At 37.8% G+C, this 15342-nt stretch overlaps 1 protein-coding gene across 4 annotated transcripts in view; it reads right to left on the bottom strand.

The window, feature by feature from the left end:
• Positions 1-1168: 1168 nt before the first annotated feature.
• LOC117329664 (filamin-A-like) overlaps positions 1169-15342 on the bottom strand; it is a 57908-nt gene continuing 43734 nt past the window's right edge. The window contains exons 4-17 of one of the 4 annotated variants that reach the window (XM_033887719.1): positions 14797-14967; positions 10801-10959; positions 9589-9792; positions 9175-9327; positions 8705-8833; positions 8365-8529; positions 7743-7844; positions 7206-7343; positions 6985-7115; positions 6191-6479; positions 5478-5693; positions 5022-5036; positions 2132-2323; positions 1169-1918 (exon numbers count right to left, since the gene is read on the bottom strand). In XM_033887719.1, coding sequence (XP_033743610.1) covers positions 1731-1918; positions 2132-2323; positions 5022-5036; positions 5478-5693; positions 6191-6479; positions 6985-7115; positions 7206-7343; positions 7743-7844; positions 8365-8529; positions 8705-8833; positions 9175-9327; positions 9589-9792; positions 10801-10959; positions 14797-14967 — 2252 coding nt within the window. In that variant the 3' untranslated portion in view covers positions 1169-1730. Of the gene's footprint in view, positions 1919-2131; positions 2324-5021; positions 5037-5477; positions 5694-6190; positions 6480-6984; positions 7116-7205; positions 7344-7742; positions 7845-8364; positions 8530-8704; positions 8834-9174; positions 9328-9588; positions 9793-10800; positions 10960-13828; positions 13908-14796; positions 14968-15342 lie in introns of those variants that run through there. The other 3 variants (XM_033887737.1, XM_033887747.1, XM_033887726.1) reach the window with 3 other exon arrangements.

The following is a 15342-nucleotide window of genomic DNA, read 5'->3' as shown; positions in this document are numbered from 1 at the left end:
ACTTGTCCACGTCCAGTGTTTCCATCTGTCCTATTCAGCGAATTATCTTATCGATCGAATGTGGGCGAACTACCACCATACCTGGCCACTACCATATACCTCTCTAATCGCACAGAACTACACCAGGTGTCGCCACACTTAAACACAAGTAAGTGGATATAATGGTAAAGGGCGCGTAAAACACTGATCATTTGGCTACTAGTCAGACATTACGACTGCCGCGAGATATGGCCAGGTGTGACGAGGTTCATATAATGGTTGATGAAGACATTCTTTTGTTTACAATTCATAGAGTACATCTAAATAGGCTCAGTTGTATCATTGTAGTCTATATGCTGATGCTAAGAAAGTTTATCATTTCCCTTTATATCCTGGACGGGAATAGGTTTTTTTATTCACTCAGCGATTGGTTAAAAAAACACTACATGTATGTATTTAGAGTCTTAAATGAGGCAAATAGATTGGACACACGTTCTCACAAGTTTCACACAACTCAGTAATAATGACATAAACTGAGGATTGACAAATTAATGACAATTAAACTCAAGTGTGCAGAGGAAATTATACGTGATATTAGATAGGTTTAATGCAATAAAACACGATGAACATGTTTTAAAACCGAAACAATTCCTATGATAAGATTTTTATATTGCAATTCTGTAATAAATCATTTTTTATCCAGTGGTTTGTTTTTGTGTCAATAACAACAACCAGATCAGATCACCAGTACAATGCGTTACGTGTTTGTGATTTACATGTAAGATTACGGGTATAATACGCATTTTACATTAACCAGCGTCATCGAAAAACTATAATCATTAAAAAGAGTTACATGTAAATGTGGCGTTGATGACAGGAACGAAAACGTTGTAATGGACAGCGTTAACTTAGAACAATAAAACCCAAAAAGTTTTTTTCTTGTTTGTTTTTTTTTTTTTTTCATTCCTGTATCGTCTAACTGTATACACATGTACATGTAAGTAGCTTCCCTACAACTCCATAAATCGGAAGTGTTAACGTGTTACTGAAGACCAGTACCTATACGTACATAGTCAACATTGCCATGTACGAGTGCACACAAACCATAACCCACGCTAGTATTGACACGCAAGCTTAAGCCTACGTGTCTTGTACAAGGTTTGTATATAAAAAAAACACGGACTCGTTCTGTACGTAATGATCTAAACATCTTGTTTATTTCAACAGTCCGTACGAAGTCGAATGTCCCGGTCTTTTGGCATCAAATAGAACTATCAATGTAAAATGTAAGTTCCAATGCTCTACTCTGATTCAAAGCATAGGTATACATTGTTAAAACTCGTGTAGATAATTATACACTATCTTTTGAACCGATTTTAATACATCTACATATCCTAAATCTAAAGAGAACCGTTCTATTTAACTATACAAACTAAAATCGACATCGTTATATATACTGTGACGAATAATAAATTAGCAAACAATGAAATAAATATATAATTATAAAATAAATAGAAAAACGGAACGTATTTGGAGCAGATTTGATTACAGGTGTGGTGGTGGAAGATGGCTGCCCACGTCTGAAGGACGGACCGGGTCGGGAATATCACACTTCAACAAACTCCAACGCGTACTTGTAAGCGTATTCACAACACCAAAATAAATGTACAAAATCAATAAGGTTTCCGTTATTCGTGCAGGAAAAGAGTGGACAAATATTGCACAGAAATAGTATTATATCTGATTGGAGTTTATGTTGATAGGATGAAAGGACTTCCGGGAATATCTTCGTCACCCCATTTCACCATGAGCGTGTGTTCGCCGATCTCATGGCATTTATAACTGATCGTGAATTGCGTAGGACCATTCTTCTTCACGGTGAGCTCGGGTTCAGGAATACCTTTGGGATCACACATAGCGACAAACAACATGGCGCTACCTGTAAACAACAATAAATACTTTTTTAGTTTGGTTACTCTGGTATAGAAAATGTGTTAGTTACAATTTGTAAGAATTTTAATTGTAATGAATATACACATTGTAATATATTGATGTTATAATATCATTAAACACGCTTCTTATTCATAGAACATGCATGGACTGCAATTCACCATCGTTTACTGTTCAACAAAGTATAGAGTGCATTATTTACCGGCTTCTTTGGTGTCGATGGAGAAGCTCTGTACTGTGTTCGTCCGAATTTTCTTCAAACCTGCACCTCTTGCTGTCACTTTACTGGCATCTCCGCGCATGCGCTTAACTGATTTACCGCCATGCTTCTTTTCCATGGTTTCCACAACCATTGACGTCTGTTCGTTTACTTGGAGTGGTTTCCTTCCGGATCCTTAAGAAACGTGAAAATTCATATTAAGATATTCAATAATCACAATTAAAAAACAACAACATATGGTTGAAGAAGCGACTATACGATTACAGGTTTACAAGATAGTATATATCGGATCACGGAATGACAGCGATAGTATAAGTACAGAAACAAAATGGCAACTGACATTTTGACAATAACATACATATAAGCTAATGTCACACTCAAAAATATGTACACTTTCAATCGTACTATCGCACACTGATATAAGTGTGATGTACCACATGTTTAAATTGTCATCAACCGTAACGTTAAATACAGAGGTGTCATACACCTGAGCATGATGATACACAGCACCAATTGTCATACGATTATATGTGCCTTTTCTGCAATATAAATTGTACCATCATACAAAGTTAAAGTAATACAGAACATCAATAGTTTTGTACCAGTATATATATGTCTATAAAGTGTACGTATATTGTAGAAGATCTATCAACACTTGATTCACGTATCCAGGCTATATAACTGTAACATAAGAGACACGCAATTGTCTGATATACACGACTGTAAGTAAAACACATAAACAGATATCGTTGTAATAAGTAACAGGTTACATATAACCAAGAAGGGGTAAAGAGGTACATTATAGAACATGGAACGGTACACGGTATGGAGCATGGATTTCCATGGGATGGGGAATTCGATCAGATATACCATTAGCAGTGGGGTAAGATACAACTCCTGTTTTGGGGTCGGGGGACTAGTAAAACACAAAACAGCAGAAGCCCTGCAGCGTGTGGAAATGTCAGTAGTTACAGCAATCATACTCAATATCGCCCTACCATACATTGTGTATATAGCAGATATCCTATCATAATCAGTTAAACATAAATCAATCTAAACATTGAACATATCCATAAAAGATCATCCTTTACACATACACACCTATATACATATATATTATTCATATATACTTTCATTGTTAAACAGTAAATGTTCAAATTCTAACCACTATGTACTAGATTATAAATACCAGTCATATCAACAACACACACCGTTATATGTCTGATTATGTGTAGAGCCTAGGTGTGAGCTGTTAGTCTGGGTCACAGTATCACACCACCACGATGATTTCAGTATCCCAGTTAGTAAATAAATCACACTCTGGGTAGGATAAAATCGGTAATTAGTGATGGGTACATTGGCAGCACAACAACCTTTAAAGGGAGGAAAGGGAGACAACTCTCTTACATGTAACACAAACCGCAATCAATCCTTTACCACATTGAACTTTCTAATAAATATTTACAGTTATCCTTTGGACACATTTATATTTTTACATCAAACAATTTAACATAATCATCAGTTGCCCGTATGTGATAACAATTAAATGTAGATTCAATGCTATGACTGTAATATAGGTTTATGTTCTGTAAATATATTGGAATCGATTTGTATGATTCGATTTAAGTGTTCATGTTGGATCTATTTCAATGTCACAAAATACTTAATACGTGTTGCTTTTTTAAACGTCTTACAGATACATATCGCAATGTAAATATCATTACAGAAGTAACGAATCCCCAATTATAGGAGGCGTATGAGGTAGGACTTCAGTGGACTGGAATACACTACATTACGCTATTTTTATATAACGGCTTAAATAGAAAACACACCGGAAAAGTGTTAATTTCCACTTTTCAGACATATTTCAGACAGAGCCAATTCAAGTCCTCCCCTATTTAGACATATTTCCATTTCTAACAATATTGCTGACGTAAAACATATGGCAAAATGAATTAACAGTATACAGAGCTTAAAGAAGTCGTCTCCTATCTAGACATATCTAAAACAACTTCAGTTATTAGGCTGTACAGGTGAATGACTTAGGATCCAGTAGAGCAAATGTGTGATTATACTGAGTTTGGAAGACTTAGCAGGAATTCCGTATTTATCATACGACACAGGCCGTGTCAATATCAATAACACTATTCTGTGGTAGGATTAAGATAGATGCCAAACAAGGGGTGTGTGACCTAGCCTGAAGTAGCGTTAACTAATTCACAGCTGAAAAAACTTTTTCTTTCCGTGTAAAGGATTCCACAAAATGTGTACCAGGACACACAACATAATGGCATTGATATTGCATGCACTGTTGATTCCAAGAAAAGAAATCAAAATTAAATTCGATCAGCATTTTCATTTCAACCAATCTTTCATCATTCTTACATAAAAGGATCCACACATGCGGGAACTCAAATGGAAATAACACACTTTCTGTACCACACTGTCAAACCATGATTTAATCCTTTAACCATGTAGTAAACAAAAGCTAAACATACTAATTACATCCATATGGTCTGAAAGGAGCAGCTTGAAACCAATGTTGGGGAAACCATGGGGACTCGTCCCTACATTAACTAATGACCAATTTAAATGATAGTGAAAACAACGAAGACATTATATTTCCATGACATTTAAACAAATAATGATTTTTGGCTGTATACGTTATCACCTATTCCTGTTCAAGGTTTAGTTTTTTTAGTTTTCAAATTCAAAGATTTCCTTATAAAGAAAGTGTGGTATTGTGCAATTTCTGGTTTGATATGAGTCCCCATGGCATTAAAACAACAGAAACTAAGCGAGCGCAGTAAGCAACTAAATAAGTCTAAGGACTGAACTACGGTGGAGGTAGAGAAGGGCGGAAGCACCCTACCTGAGCCCCCAGACGCTGTGTCAGAAACAGAAAACATATAGTAAGACATGTAGACACTAAAGCTACTGAGTCACTTGGAGGACAGAAAAGTAGGCAGTATATAATTCTGTTGGCATTTGTCAGTAAGACACGAATCATTAGTGACTGGTTCACACTTTAGTGATCTCGTTACACGTGTATACTGAGGTTAGACAACGGGGACACAGTAGTAGTTCAGAATTAAGGGGAGTTATTTCAGTGTTTCCGTGCAAGTAGTCAAATGAATAAAAAAAAAAAATTGTTATTGTAAATCAATAATTAAAATCCATGTTATTTAATTGATATTCGGTGATCTGTGTAAGTGAATATCTAGTCTAAAGCACGACAAACTCAGGTTGTCGCCCTATCCCTGCCGAATATACACGTGTCCATATGTGACATGAAAACAAATGTACGTAATGCAACATGTGGTTTTACCTGTGATGACGGCAGCGTAGGGACTTCCGGCGATGTTGATGTTGCTGTACTTGATGGTGATGAGGTATTTTCCTGGAGCGAAGGGAGAGTAGCTAAATTCGTAACCTTCGTCAACTTCCTTACAGCTGAGAGCTGCCTTGGAAGGACCATCGATGAAAACAGCTAGGAAGCCAGAGCCGGACCCGACCGTCCGTACCACAAACTTATTCTTCATGCCTGAAAGGTATATAACAAGATCAACATAAAAATTGTGAACATTTTTCGATTTTAATAACCAAGTAGAAAGATGATCTCTAATATTCGCATTTAGATCATTATCAGAAGACAGTAAGAATTATATAACATGATTTTGATTTCTGTGAGGTCACGAATTAAATACATATTATTGTATATCTTTAATGTTCACAGAATAAACAAACATATGAAAACTTAGCGGTCTGGATTGCCTTTATGTGTGTAGATCATGCTTCCTATAGCCGTGGCCAACTCAGTTTCACGTATGAGTATTTACTTTCAATGCACGCCATTCGCGAAAATGGAATTTACACATTTTATTTTAGATAACGATTGGTATGTCCGTTTACGCCTCAAATTAAACGTTAAAGCTGCATTTGAAATATTCAATTATTAGTTGCTTTGTGTGTGTGTTTTAAATAATAATTTTACTAGACAACCTCTCGGGGAACGGGTCTATATCTAAGTATTACACCTACTGCATTTGCCGTGCTCTAGGCCTTCTCCATGCGCGTGCAACATGGCGGGATCTGCCGCTGTGGAACCAACCATCAGAGCGAAAGGGCTGTCTGGGATGTGGTGATCATTCAGTTTCACATCCACGTAGTGGACACCGTTTTCCTTGGGGATAAACCGGACTGCGTACAAACCGGTATCCATTTCTTGGAGGAAGCAGTCCTCGTGGGCGCCCGAGGGAGTCCTAACGCAGGAATGGATGGCCCCAGTGGCTCCGTTGTAAGAGACAGTGAAGGTTGCTGGTTTGTCCACCTACAGAAGAGGCATCAACTCAATAGAGGTATTCTTAATAATGAATCTTATTTCATTAACTTACATGTACTTTATATTTCTTTGCGTTCCCGTTGTACAACAATATGATAAAACAGCAGACAGAAATGCTAATACAGTAGATCATTATCTTCATCACTGAGGTACTCTACATGTATAATACTGCTACAATAGTCGACGAAAATTCTGGATTAAAATCCAATAAAGTTATTCGGCATTCAACTTGAAACATATCATTTCACAATTTGAAAAAATGGTTCGTTTGAAATATATCGGAGCCTTAACGAAGACATCCAGAAAACGACTGCTGCTTGATTGTTGCAGTTGCGGAAAGGACTGTTTTAACATCTGTGATTTTATGCCGAATAAATCTGTTTCCCTCCGCATTTTGGTGAATAAAACAGAATTGTGTTCTGTGCAATCATCCATTAGAAATATATTGTGTTTCTATGATGGCAGTGACTGTTGTTTCCAACAAGCTACTTACAGACAGTCCCCTGTCCTTGAGAGCATGTACTGTGACCTTGCGGGTGGCACCACTATCGGGCGCTATGTTCACCATAAATGGAGAATTGGGGATATGCTCGTCATTAAACTTCACGTGGATGCCGTACATTCCTATGGAAATAAACAAAGAAAATATAGAAAACTTTGTACCAATTGTCAAGTGATCATTATTTGGAATTAAAACCTTTTACCGACTCCTACCTGGCTTTTTGACGAAGTAAGCGATTCCTAAGAACCCATGGGGCCTTTCCTCTAGTTTGATTTTGGCGTCTGATGGTCCTTCCAAAGACACACACAGCTCTCCGGCTCCAGCCTCGCGAGTATAAATGTTGAAATCATCTACAATTTAACAGCCCATATCAATATAAACTCAAAATTTTTCGGTAAACATATATAAACGACTATTTGATAAAAAGGTGAAATGATGTATGTGGCGTCGTATGGCAATTCTTACGCAAGCATTAAAAGCGTCACTTTGTACCAAACACCCACTCACCGCTTCAGTGACATTGGATGGTTGAGTAGTGAACTCTGATGATGGAGTCTCTTAAAAGGTTTAACTTCACGCTGGTTGTAACAGGTTTATTCTTAAGAACAATGAACAGCCGTTTGTTCGTGTTCTCTTAAGTTTGTGTAATACATACATTTATCACATAGGTAAATTTTACATCTGCTAACACTTATTTGGATTTCCATTTGTTTTATACTGGAATTCCGCACTTTCTATACATTACTTACTACTAACGCCGACCTCTCCTCGCTCAACGCCTGGACCTCCGACTTGTACCTTGTGACTACCGCCTGACGATAACTGTCCAACGGAGTAAATGAAAGGACTACCTGAAACACATTACACACATCGGGGATATTACTACCTAACAAGCATGTATTTCTTTTGACCAATCTGTTGTGATGATTCAAAAACTGCTGCCAACAAAACAACAGAATTATCTACATATAGATGTTATAAATGGAATAAGCAGCTTACATGTTCTTATCATTTTATTAACATTAACCTTAACTATAATTATTATAGTTTGATACGTAATGGTCCGGCTCTCACAACCATATGTTTTATTTTAAGAATGTGACTTACATATGGAACCCGGTTTTGACCCAGATTTGTACAGCGCTTACTCTCCCGGAACACTTCGTCCTATTATCTGTGTACTTGTTCGAGGGATAGAATTATGATTACATGCCCATTTGTAAAGTGAAGATACCAGAATGAATATACATTATACATGTACCTGAAAACCTTGTCCATATGGATACGATTATTGGCATCTGTCGGTATCTTGTTGACTGTTTTATAACGTACCTGATATATGCATGCCCTTGTGTTTGTTTGATAACGTACCTGAGATATGCATGCCCTTGTGTTTGATACTGAGAATGTGAGTTCCTGTCATCTGAGGAGTGAAGTTCATCCTGTAGTGGAAATCGTCCTCATCCATAATCTCGCACAGTTCGGTACAGCCGTCTCCGTCCGTCACAGAAGCTTCCATGTCGAAGGGGTTGGTACCTGGTGACAGTAAAAATCGTTCATTAACGGTACGTTCCGACAGAGTCCTCATAAAGAGGGATGTTTTGTGTTTATGTTATACGATACATATCATATATAATCTGAAAACACCAAAATGATTGCTTTGATCCTCAGAGACAATCTACAAAATGTACTTTATTCATTTTAAACCCACCTGGAATCTTCAACAGGAATTCACAATGGTCTCCTTTTTTCACCGGATCCGCCTGTTCCATCTGCTTAGTGATCGTTTCACGGATACGTCCAGAAGGATCTCCAACCACATTCAACAAGAACGGGCTTCCTGTGATGAAGCATGCCAAAAATCATTAGTACAAGATAAACGGTGTGAGAGATTTGGCATTGCGGTTTGAAAACATCGTGTTGTGCAGCTATACTTTGTAAAACCATGTTAGACTTTAGATTGTAATTTAGTGTAAAAACATAACCTACATCAATTAAATTTGATGTATTGTAAGACACTTATTCAGGCTACCAAAACATGACGAAGAAACAATAATTCCATCTTTGCAATATGTAATCAGACAGGTCATATATTCAACTGAAACTTAACTACCGGTATACAAGAAACATGGTACTAGATTAGTCCAAATGTTATCTACCAGACTTCATGCAAGACCATACCTGTGACATGTTCGTCAGCGAAGCGGATGTTGAGGATGTAGATACCAGGTTCATGGGGACTGTAGTGTATCTCATACTGGCGGTTCTCGGAGGAAGTACAGTCAATCTCGGACCTGTGAGGACCTTCAATAACCATGCTAAGTCCACCATAACCTGTCAATGCCATCATAATAAAGGACTTTACAGAGGAAACACAAGTAGATAGCACCTTTACATATAAGATCAGTAATATCTATTATAAAAGCCAATAAATTAATGTAGATTTGCACGATACGTCTGTTTCAACATCTGGGCTCGTCAGTGATGCTTGGGTCCACAGTTAAAAACTACACGTTGAATTTAATTCAATTCCTATGCCTGGAATTATTTTTATTTTTCATTAATTTAGGAAAATATATATTTTAAGTTACTCACCGGCAGTGCTGGTATCGATTTTGAGTACATTGGTCTGATTGGCAAGGGCTTCTGTGGTTGGTCCAGTGACTTTGACCTTTGACGCGTGAGCGATCTCGGTGTCCCCAACATTGACGGAAAAAGGACTTCCTTTGATGTGTTTCTCATTCCTGAACACCTGTACTTTGTACTCACCCTTCTGCCGGGGTGTGAAGGAGGCAAGACCTGTAGAGCGACCAGACAAGTTAAGTCAGAGCATGTCAGAACGACCAGATAAGGTGGGTCAGAGCATGTCAGAACGACCAGATAAGGTGTGTCAGAGCATGTCAGAACGACCAGATAAGGTAGGTCAGAGTATGTCAGAACGACCAGATAAGGTAAGTCAGAGCATGTCAGAACGACCAGATAAGGTAAGTCAGAGCATGTCAGACGACCAGACAAGGTGGGTCAGAGCATGTCAGAACGACCAGATAAGGTAGGTCAGAGTATGTCATACAAGGTGGGTCAGAGTATGTCAGAACGACCAGATAAGGTAAGTCAGAGCATGTCAGACGACCAGACAAGGTGGGTCAGAGCATGTCAGAACGACCAGATAAGGTGAGTCAGAGCATGTCAGAACGACCAGATAAGGTAGGTCAGAGTATGTCAGAACGACCAGATAAGGTAAGTCAGAGCATGTCAGAACGACCAGATAAGGTAAGTCAAAGCATGTCAGACGACCAGACAAGGTGGGTCAGAGTATGTCAGAACGACCAGATAAGGTGGGTCAGAGCATGTCAGAACGACCAGATAAGGTAGGTCAGAGTATGTCATACAAGGTGGGTCAGAGTATGTCAGAACGACCAGACAAGGTAAGTCAGAGTATGTCAGAACGACCAGATAAGGTAAGTCAGAGCATGTCAGAGCGACCAGACAAGGTAAGTCAGAGCATGTCAGAACGACCAGATAAGGTAGGTCAGAGTATGTCAGAATGACCAGACAAGGAGGGTCAGAATACGTCACAATGTGTCACGTGAGATCATATCGTGTCAGAATATGTTACAATGTTTAAGATTTAAAATCTGTTTTGATTTTTTTTCTAAAGTATGACAGTGAAAATTGTCAGATGCACATAGTATTGCAGTATTATTCCAATTAGACAACTGGAACCAGAGAGACCTACATATGTATAACAACAGAAAAAAAAACATAATTTATCCCTAAAATATAACAGTGGTATTGTCACAACATTACCTAAATGTCCATCGGCAAGTTTCTTCAGGATACATGGCTCTGTGGCGTTACTGGGAGTTTTCAGATGACCAGCTAAATCTACGATCTCCGGCTCAAGCACGTCTAAGGAGTAGTCACTGCTGTTGGCAAGTGAGAGCTGGGAGCGTTTTCGTCCCTCACCTGTATTGGAGTACACATGTTGTCAGTGGTTCTGTAGACTTAAGGAATATCACAAGGACATATCATATTGCAAACCTTTATTGATGGTAAATTACGTTGGTATATCAGCATAAATGTGAAGCTTAGGGTGACTCTGCCTTTGTGAATACAATGTGATCAATATTAGGGTACTTATATCAAATTAACCTAAACACGTATAATTCAACTTTGTCTTTAATATACGTACTAAGTTCTTTATCGTAATATCATTTCCATTTCTACTCAATTTCTGATGTGAATATAAAAAAAGTACAATACCTTTGAATAATTGCTTTGCATCAGAAAATCCTAAGACATTTGTAATGATTTTAACATACCGTTATCGCAAAGGCGAAAACTGTCTAGATATATGTAATACCTTGACTGTGAGGAGTTAGTAACGTCTAGTTACTATATATAAGTCATGCTGTAGAGTTAGTCAGACCTACAAAGACAACAACATGTTAAAACATACAGCGAACAGTGGCACGGAATCTCGATAATATAACAACCTTTGTGCCAAGTAAAGGTCTTCAGTCGACAGGAACATCTTTGTTTATAACAGGACACAGTATGCACTGGCATGATATGGGGACTACCAGATTTATAGTAACTGGATTTACAAGGCTACAAGTACGTACATACAATATACAAAATATCCTAATGGTAACAAGATGATTTTTTTTAAATCACTAATATCGTTACCGATATAACCTCACTACATTACGTACGTGGAGTAATAAGACACTTCGAATTACTAAAATGCAATCTAATGCAGTTGAGTAGATACACTCGCAGCGCAACGATAATTTCTGATATGTTACATTCGACCATGCTATGAAATATCATCTTTCATAGGTAGAAAATGACGATTTACTTCGATTGTTATATAAAAGTTGTCAAGTACAGATAAATAAATGGCTGTTCTTAATCGACTCCTTAATAGTAGATGCTTAAGCTTGTTGTTTATGATTTGAACTACCAGACGTAAAGGAATCACGTTGGATGCCATCCTCTTGCCATTACTTTGGTGTCGGTATATTCAGCGACATTCGTTAAATTACATAATCCGTCATTCGACGGACGACATCAAGCACATTTTATGCTTCTGAGAGATGTTTAGCAATCATTCATGTTTACCAGTATACTCAAACGCACCTGTCGGAGCGCTCCACTGTGTAATCCCGCACGTGAAGTCCCCATTGTTTAATGTAGCATCCTGATAACAGAGTTACGTTATCACGTAACAATTTAGCAATTATATGTACAAACAGCTGCTATTATCAAACATACGACCGCATTTACCATGTACAGTGAGCTGTTTTGTTCAGATTTTAAAATTTCCGAGGAAACGTTTACGTCATATCTCGACCAAAGCAAGACTTTTCTCTTGATGTAACACGTACACAAAGTACATTTGTGGCATCACGATAATTATGTATCTATTGAAGAATATTTTAACACCAATTCTCTATTCCTACTAAATTTTCCACACAACCCACACATACGCCTACCTACCTACTGTTAGGAATCTGTCTGGACAACTACATAATGCAATCTTTGTTTTATCGTCTACATAACTTCGCCGAGTTGGGAACTGCAGGTGTACGCCAAAATTACACACCAGCCTAACACGAAGTAATATATGAAGAATGTTCTGTTCCAGTGAATGTAATTACTCCGGTGAACGCTATGCACCGCGTGCTACCAAATACCTGATATTGTGTTCTTCTAATCTCTACCTCTGATCTTGTTCGTGTATCATTTGGGAATCATATCCTACGAATTTATTTTCCAATGTATTAATTGGCCCATTATCATAAGGTGAATCACTTACATTGCCAAACAATTGGTGCTGCCATCATACGGAGATAGACGTATATCTATGTATCAGCACTAGCTGGTTTTCTCATTGCGGTTGGTTATATCTTACTTTCCTTGTTATTTGATGACTTCAAATGAAAATCCTACGTCATAAGCTCAAAAAATTGAAATAAAGATACTTAGAAACAGGTATAATCGGTAAAGCTTTCACAACATGGAGTGGTCGTTTTTGTCGCAAGATATGTTATAAATAGGTAATATTAACTACGTACGATCATTGCTAAAGAAGGGCAGGCATTTGTGGAGAACCGAGAAAGTTAATGTAAAGCATCTACAATAAGGAGCCCCGGGTAGGGTGTGTTAGTCTACAAGCATTCGGGCGCCCGGAAATAGTTTAGCGCGTTCTACACACACATACGGCATGTGAATTGACGCATTTATAGGCAACATACATTACCAATGTATCTCTAGTCGTTAACGATAAGGCATCTCATTCACTACACGTTATCATAATTTGTTCCATAAGGAATTTCATAAAATGGCCAGGCCCTTGTCAAAATGTGTGTTGCTTTTTGTCCTCGTCGTATCTATGTTAGCATTGACACCAAAACTACACACCGAAGACGATTCTCAGGATCAGAATATCCTCAGCACATGTCCCCGTACCGACACGTCAACGTGCCCGTACATCCAAACATCCTCAGTGATTCCCCATGTCACCTCGTCTGGAGTGGTTTAGTTAAACGTTATCGGTATGTACCATTTGAATCCATACTGTTACCGAAAACCACATATTCTCAAAAAGATCATTTATGTTAATTAAGGTATAGCATATATTTAGAGTGTTTTCAAAGCAGTTATATATCTGAAAATCTACAATGTGTGCATCAGTGCCAATAAATTCTACACTCAATAAAAGAGAGAAAAAAAAGTATGGGTGTGGCCATTTTATGAAATTCCTTGCGAGAGAATAATGCTGCCCGTGTCGGTTTATCTGTAGCTTCATATCAATAGAGAAGACACTCACCCTTTTTGAAAAAACCGTCTGCCTGTACTGATTGTAGGAAATAAACAGGAACAGATGAACACATTCATACGGGGATCGACTGGTTCAATACTGCGAGTGTATGCATGGTGTGTAAAGATAAGCAATACTATTAAACAAATGCTAAATATATGAATGCTTGTTTGCGACAATACATAATATTATATGTTTACATATAGTTAGAGTTCTTCTGTAACCTTGTAATTTAATCATGGGAGTCACCGACACCGAGAATGACTCGAACGCCTTTTCCGTGAATTAATAGTTATCATACACATGACGCATAACCGAAGTTTTGAACCAATCTAACTCGCTATAATATTTGTCAAGACAAATATAGGATACAATCAGTAACATCGGAAACAAAACAACAAACGGCATTCCATCTCTCAAATGTAGCAGTGCCTCAAAACAAAGGGAAAACCAAGTGGTAAAGCATTATCTAAAACACCGATAGGAAGACATGTTTAAACAAAAACAAGGAGACCATCATAACAGGGAAAAGGGGAAAATCGTAGTAAACGGTCACAATAAAATTTCATATAATTATGAGGGTCGTGCTAAAGTCTCATGACTAACCTATAATGACCATTAACAGTGGACAGTCGTAGCATGTAGTAGTTTTGACATACATGAGACTGGTAGTGAGGAATTATGGGTAGGTACCCTTACCACACACTGGTACCAGACACTAGCAGGGCAATCGGAATGGAAACAGGTCGACAATACCCGAGCAATGTGTATATGATAATTGTACAAAAATGCGAGTAAACCAACAAAGAAAGTTCATATTGGCGGGTTATTATCACATACTTTCCGCTCATGCGCACAGAACAGTAAAGTACGTGTATATATCCACAAACAGTGTACACAGTGAAATACCGGATAAATCAATGCATAAAATACAGTGCTGTAACAGCGCCGTGCAGGATAGATGCTGAATTGTCTACCTGAAACTTTAGCCTGGAAGGGTGAACCTTTGATCTCCTTTCCCTTGTATTTGATTATAATGTTGTATAATCCAGGTGTCATTGGCATGAAAGATACATCACACCTATCGGAGTTATCCTTCCGCTTAAAGTCAGTCTTTGTTGGTCCATCAATTTCTATCGATACGTCCTCTGAAAAAAAAGAAGAAATTCCATCACACAAACACAAAGACATTGGCGAAAACAATAATAATATTGTGGGAGAATGGAAACGGTACATCTGTGTACAGACAAATTTCAAAGTATCGTCACAATTTAAATGCTATACAAGAGAGTATCAGGTTAAAACAATTTCAATACTATTCTGATTTATGTAACACTTGGTTTTATTCTCCTTGTCCTTCACTTCCATATCAATTTTCTGTTCATATTTTGCCATCGTTTTTTGCGATTTTGAGTTAAAGAGATTTGAATTACGATTCCGTTAGCGTATCGGTATTATCTGCTAGCGAAGATGCGGTATTATCGGTATTAGCGAAAATGAGAAAGAAAGTTAATCTGTTTCAA

The sequence above is a fragment of the Pecten maximus genome, chromosome 1 (genome assembly GCF_902652985.1).
Source record: "Pecten maximus chromosome 1, xPecMax1.1, whole genome shotgun sequence".
Classification (NCBI taxonomy): Eukaryota; Metazoa; Mollusca; class Bivalvia; order Pectinida; family Pectinidae; genus Pecten; species Pecten maximus.
Note: the sequence above shows the minus strand (reverse complement) of the source record. Positions and strands in the feature narration are given on the sequence as shown.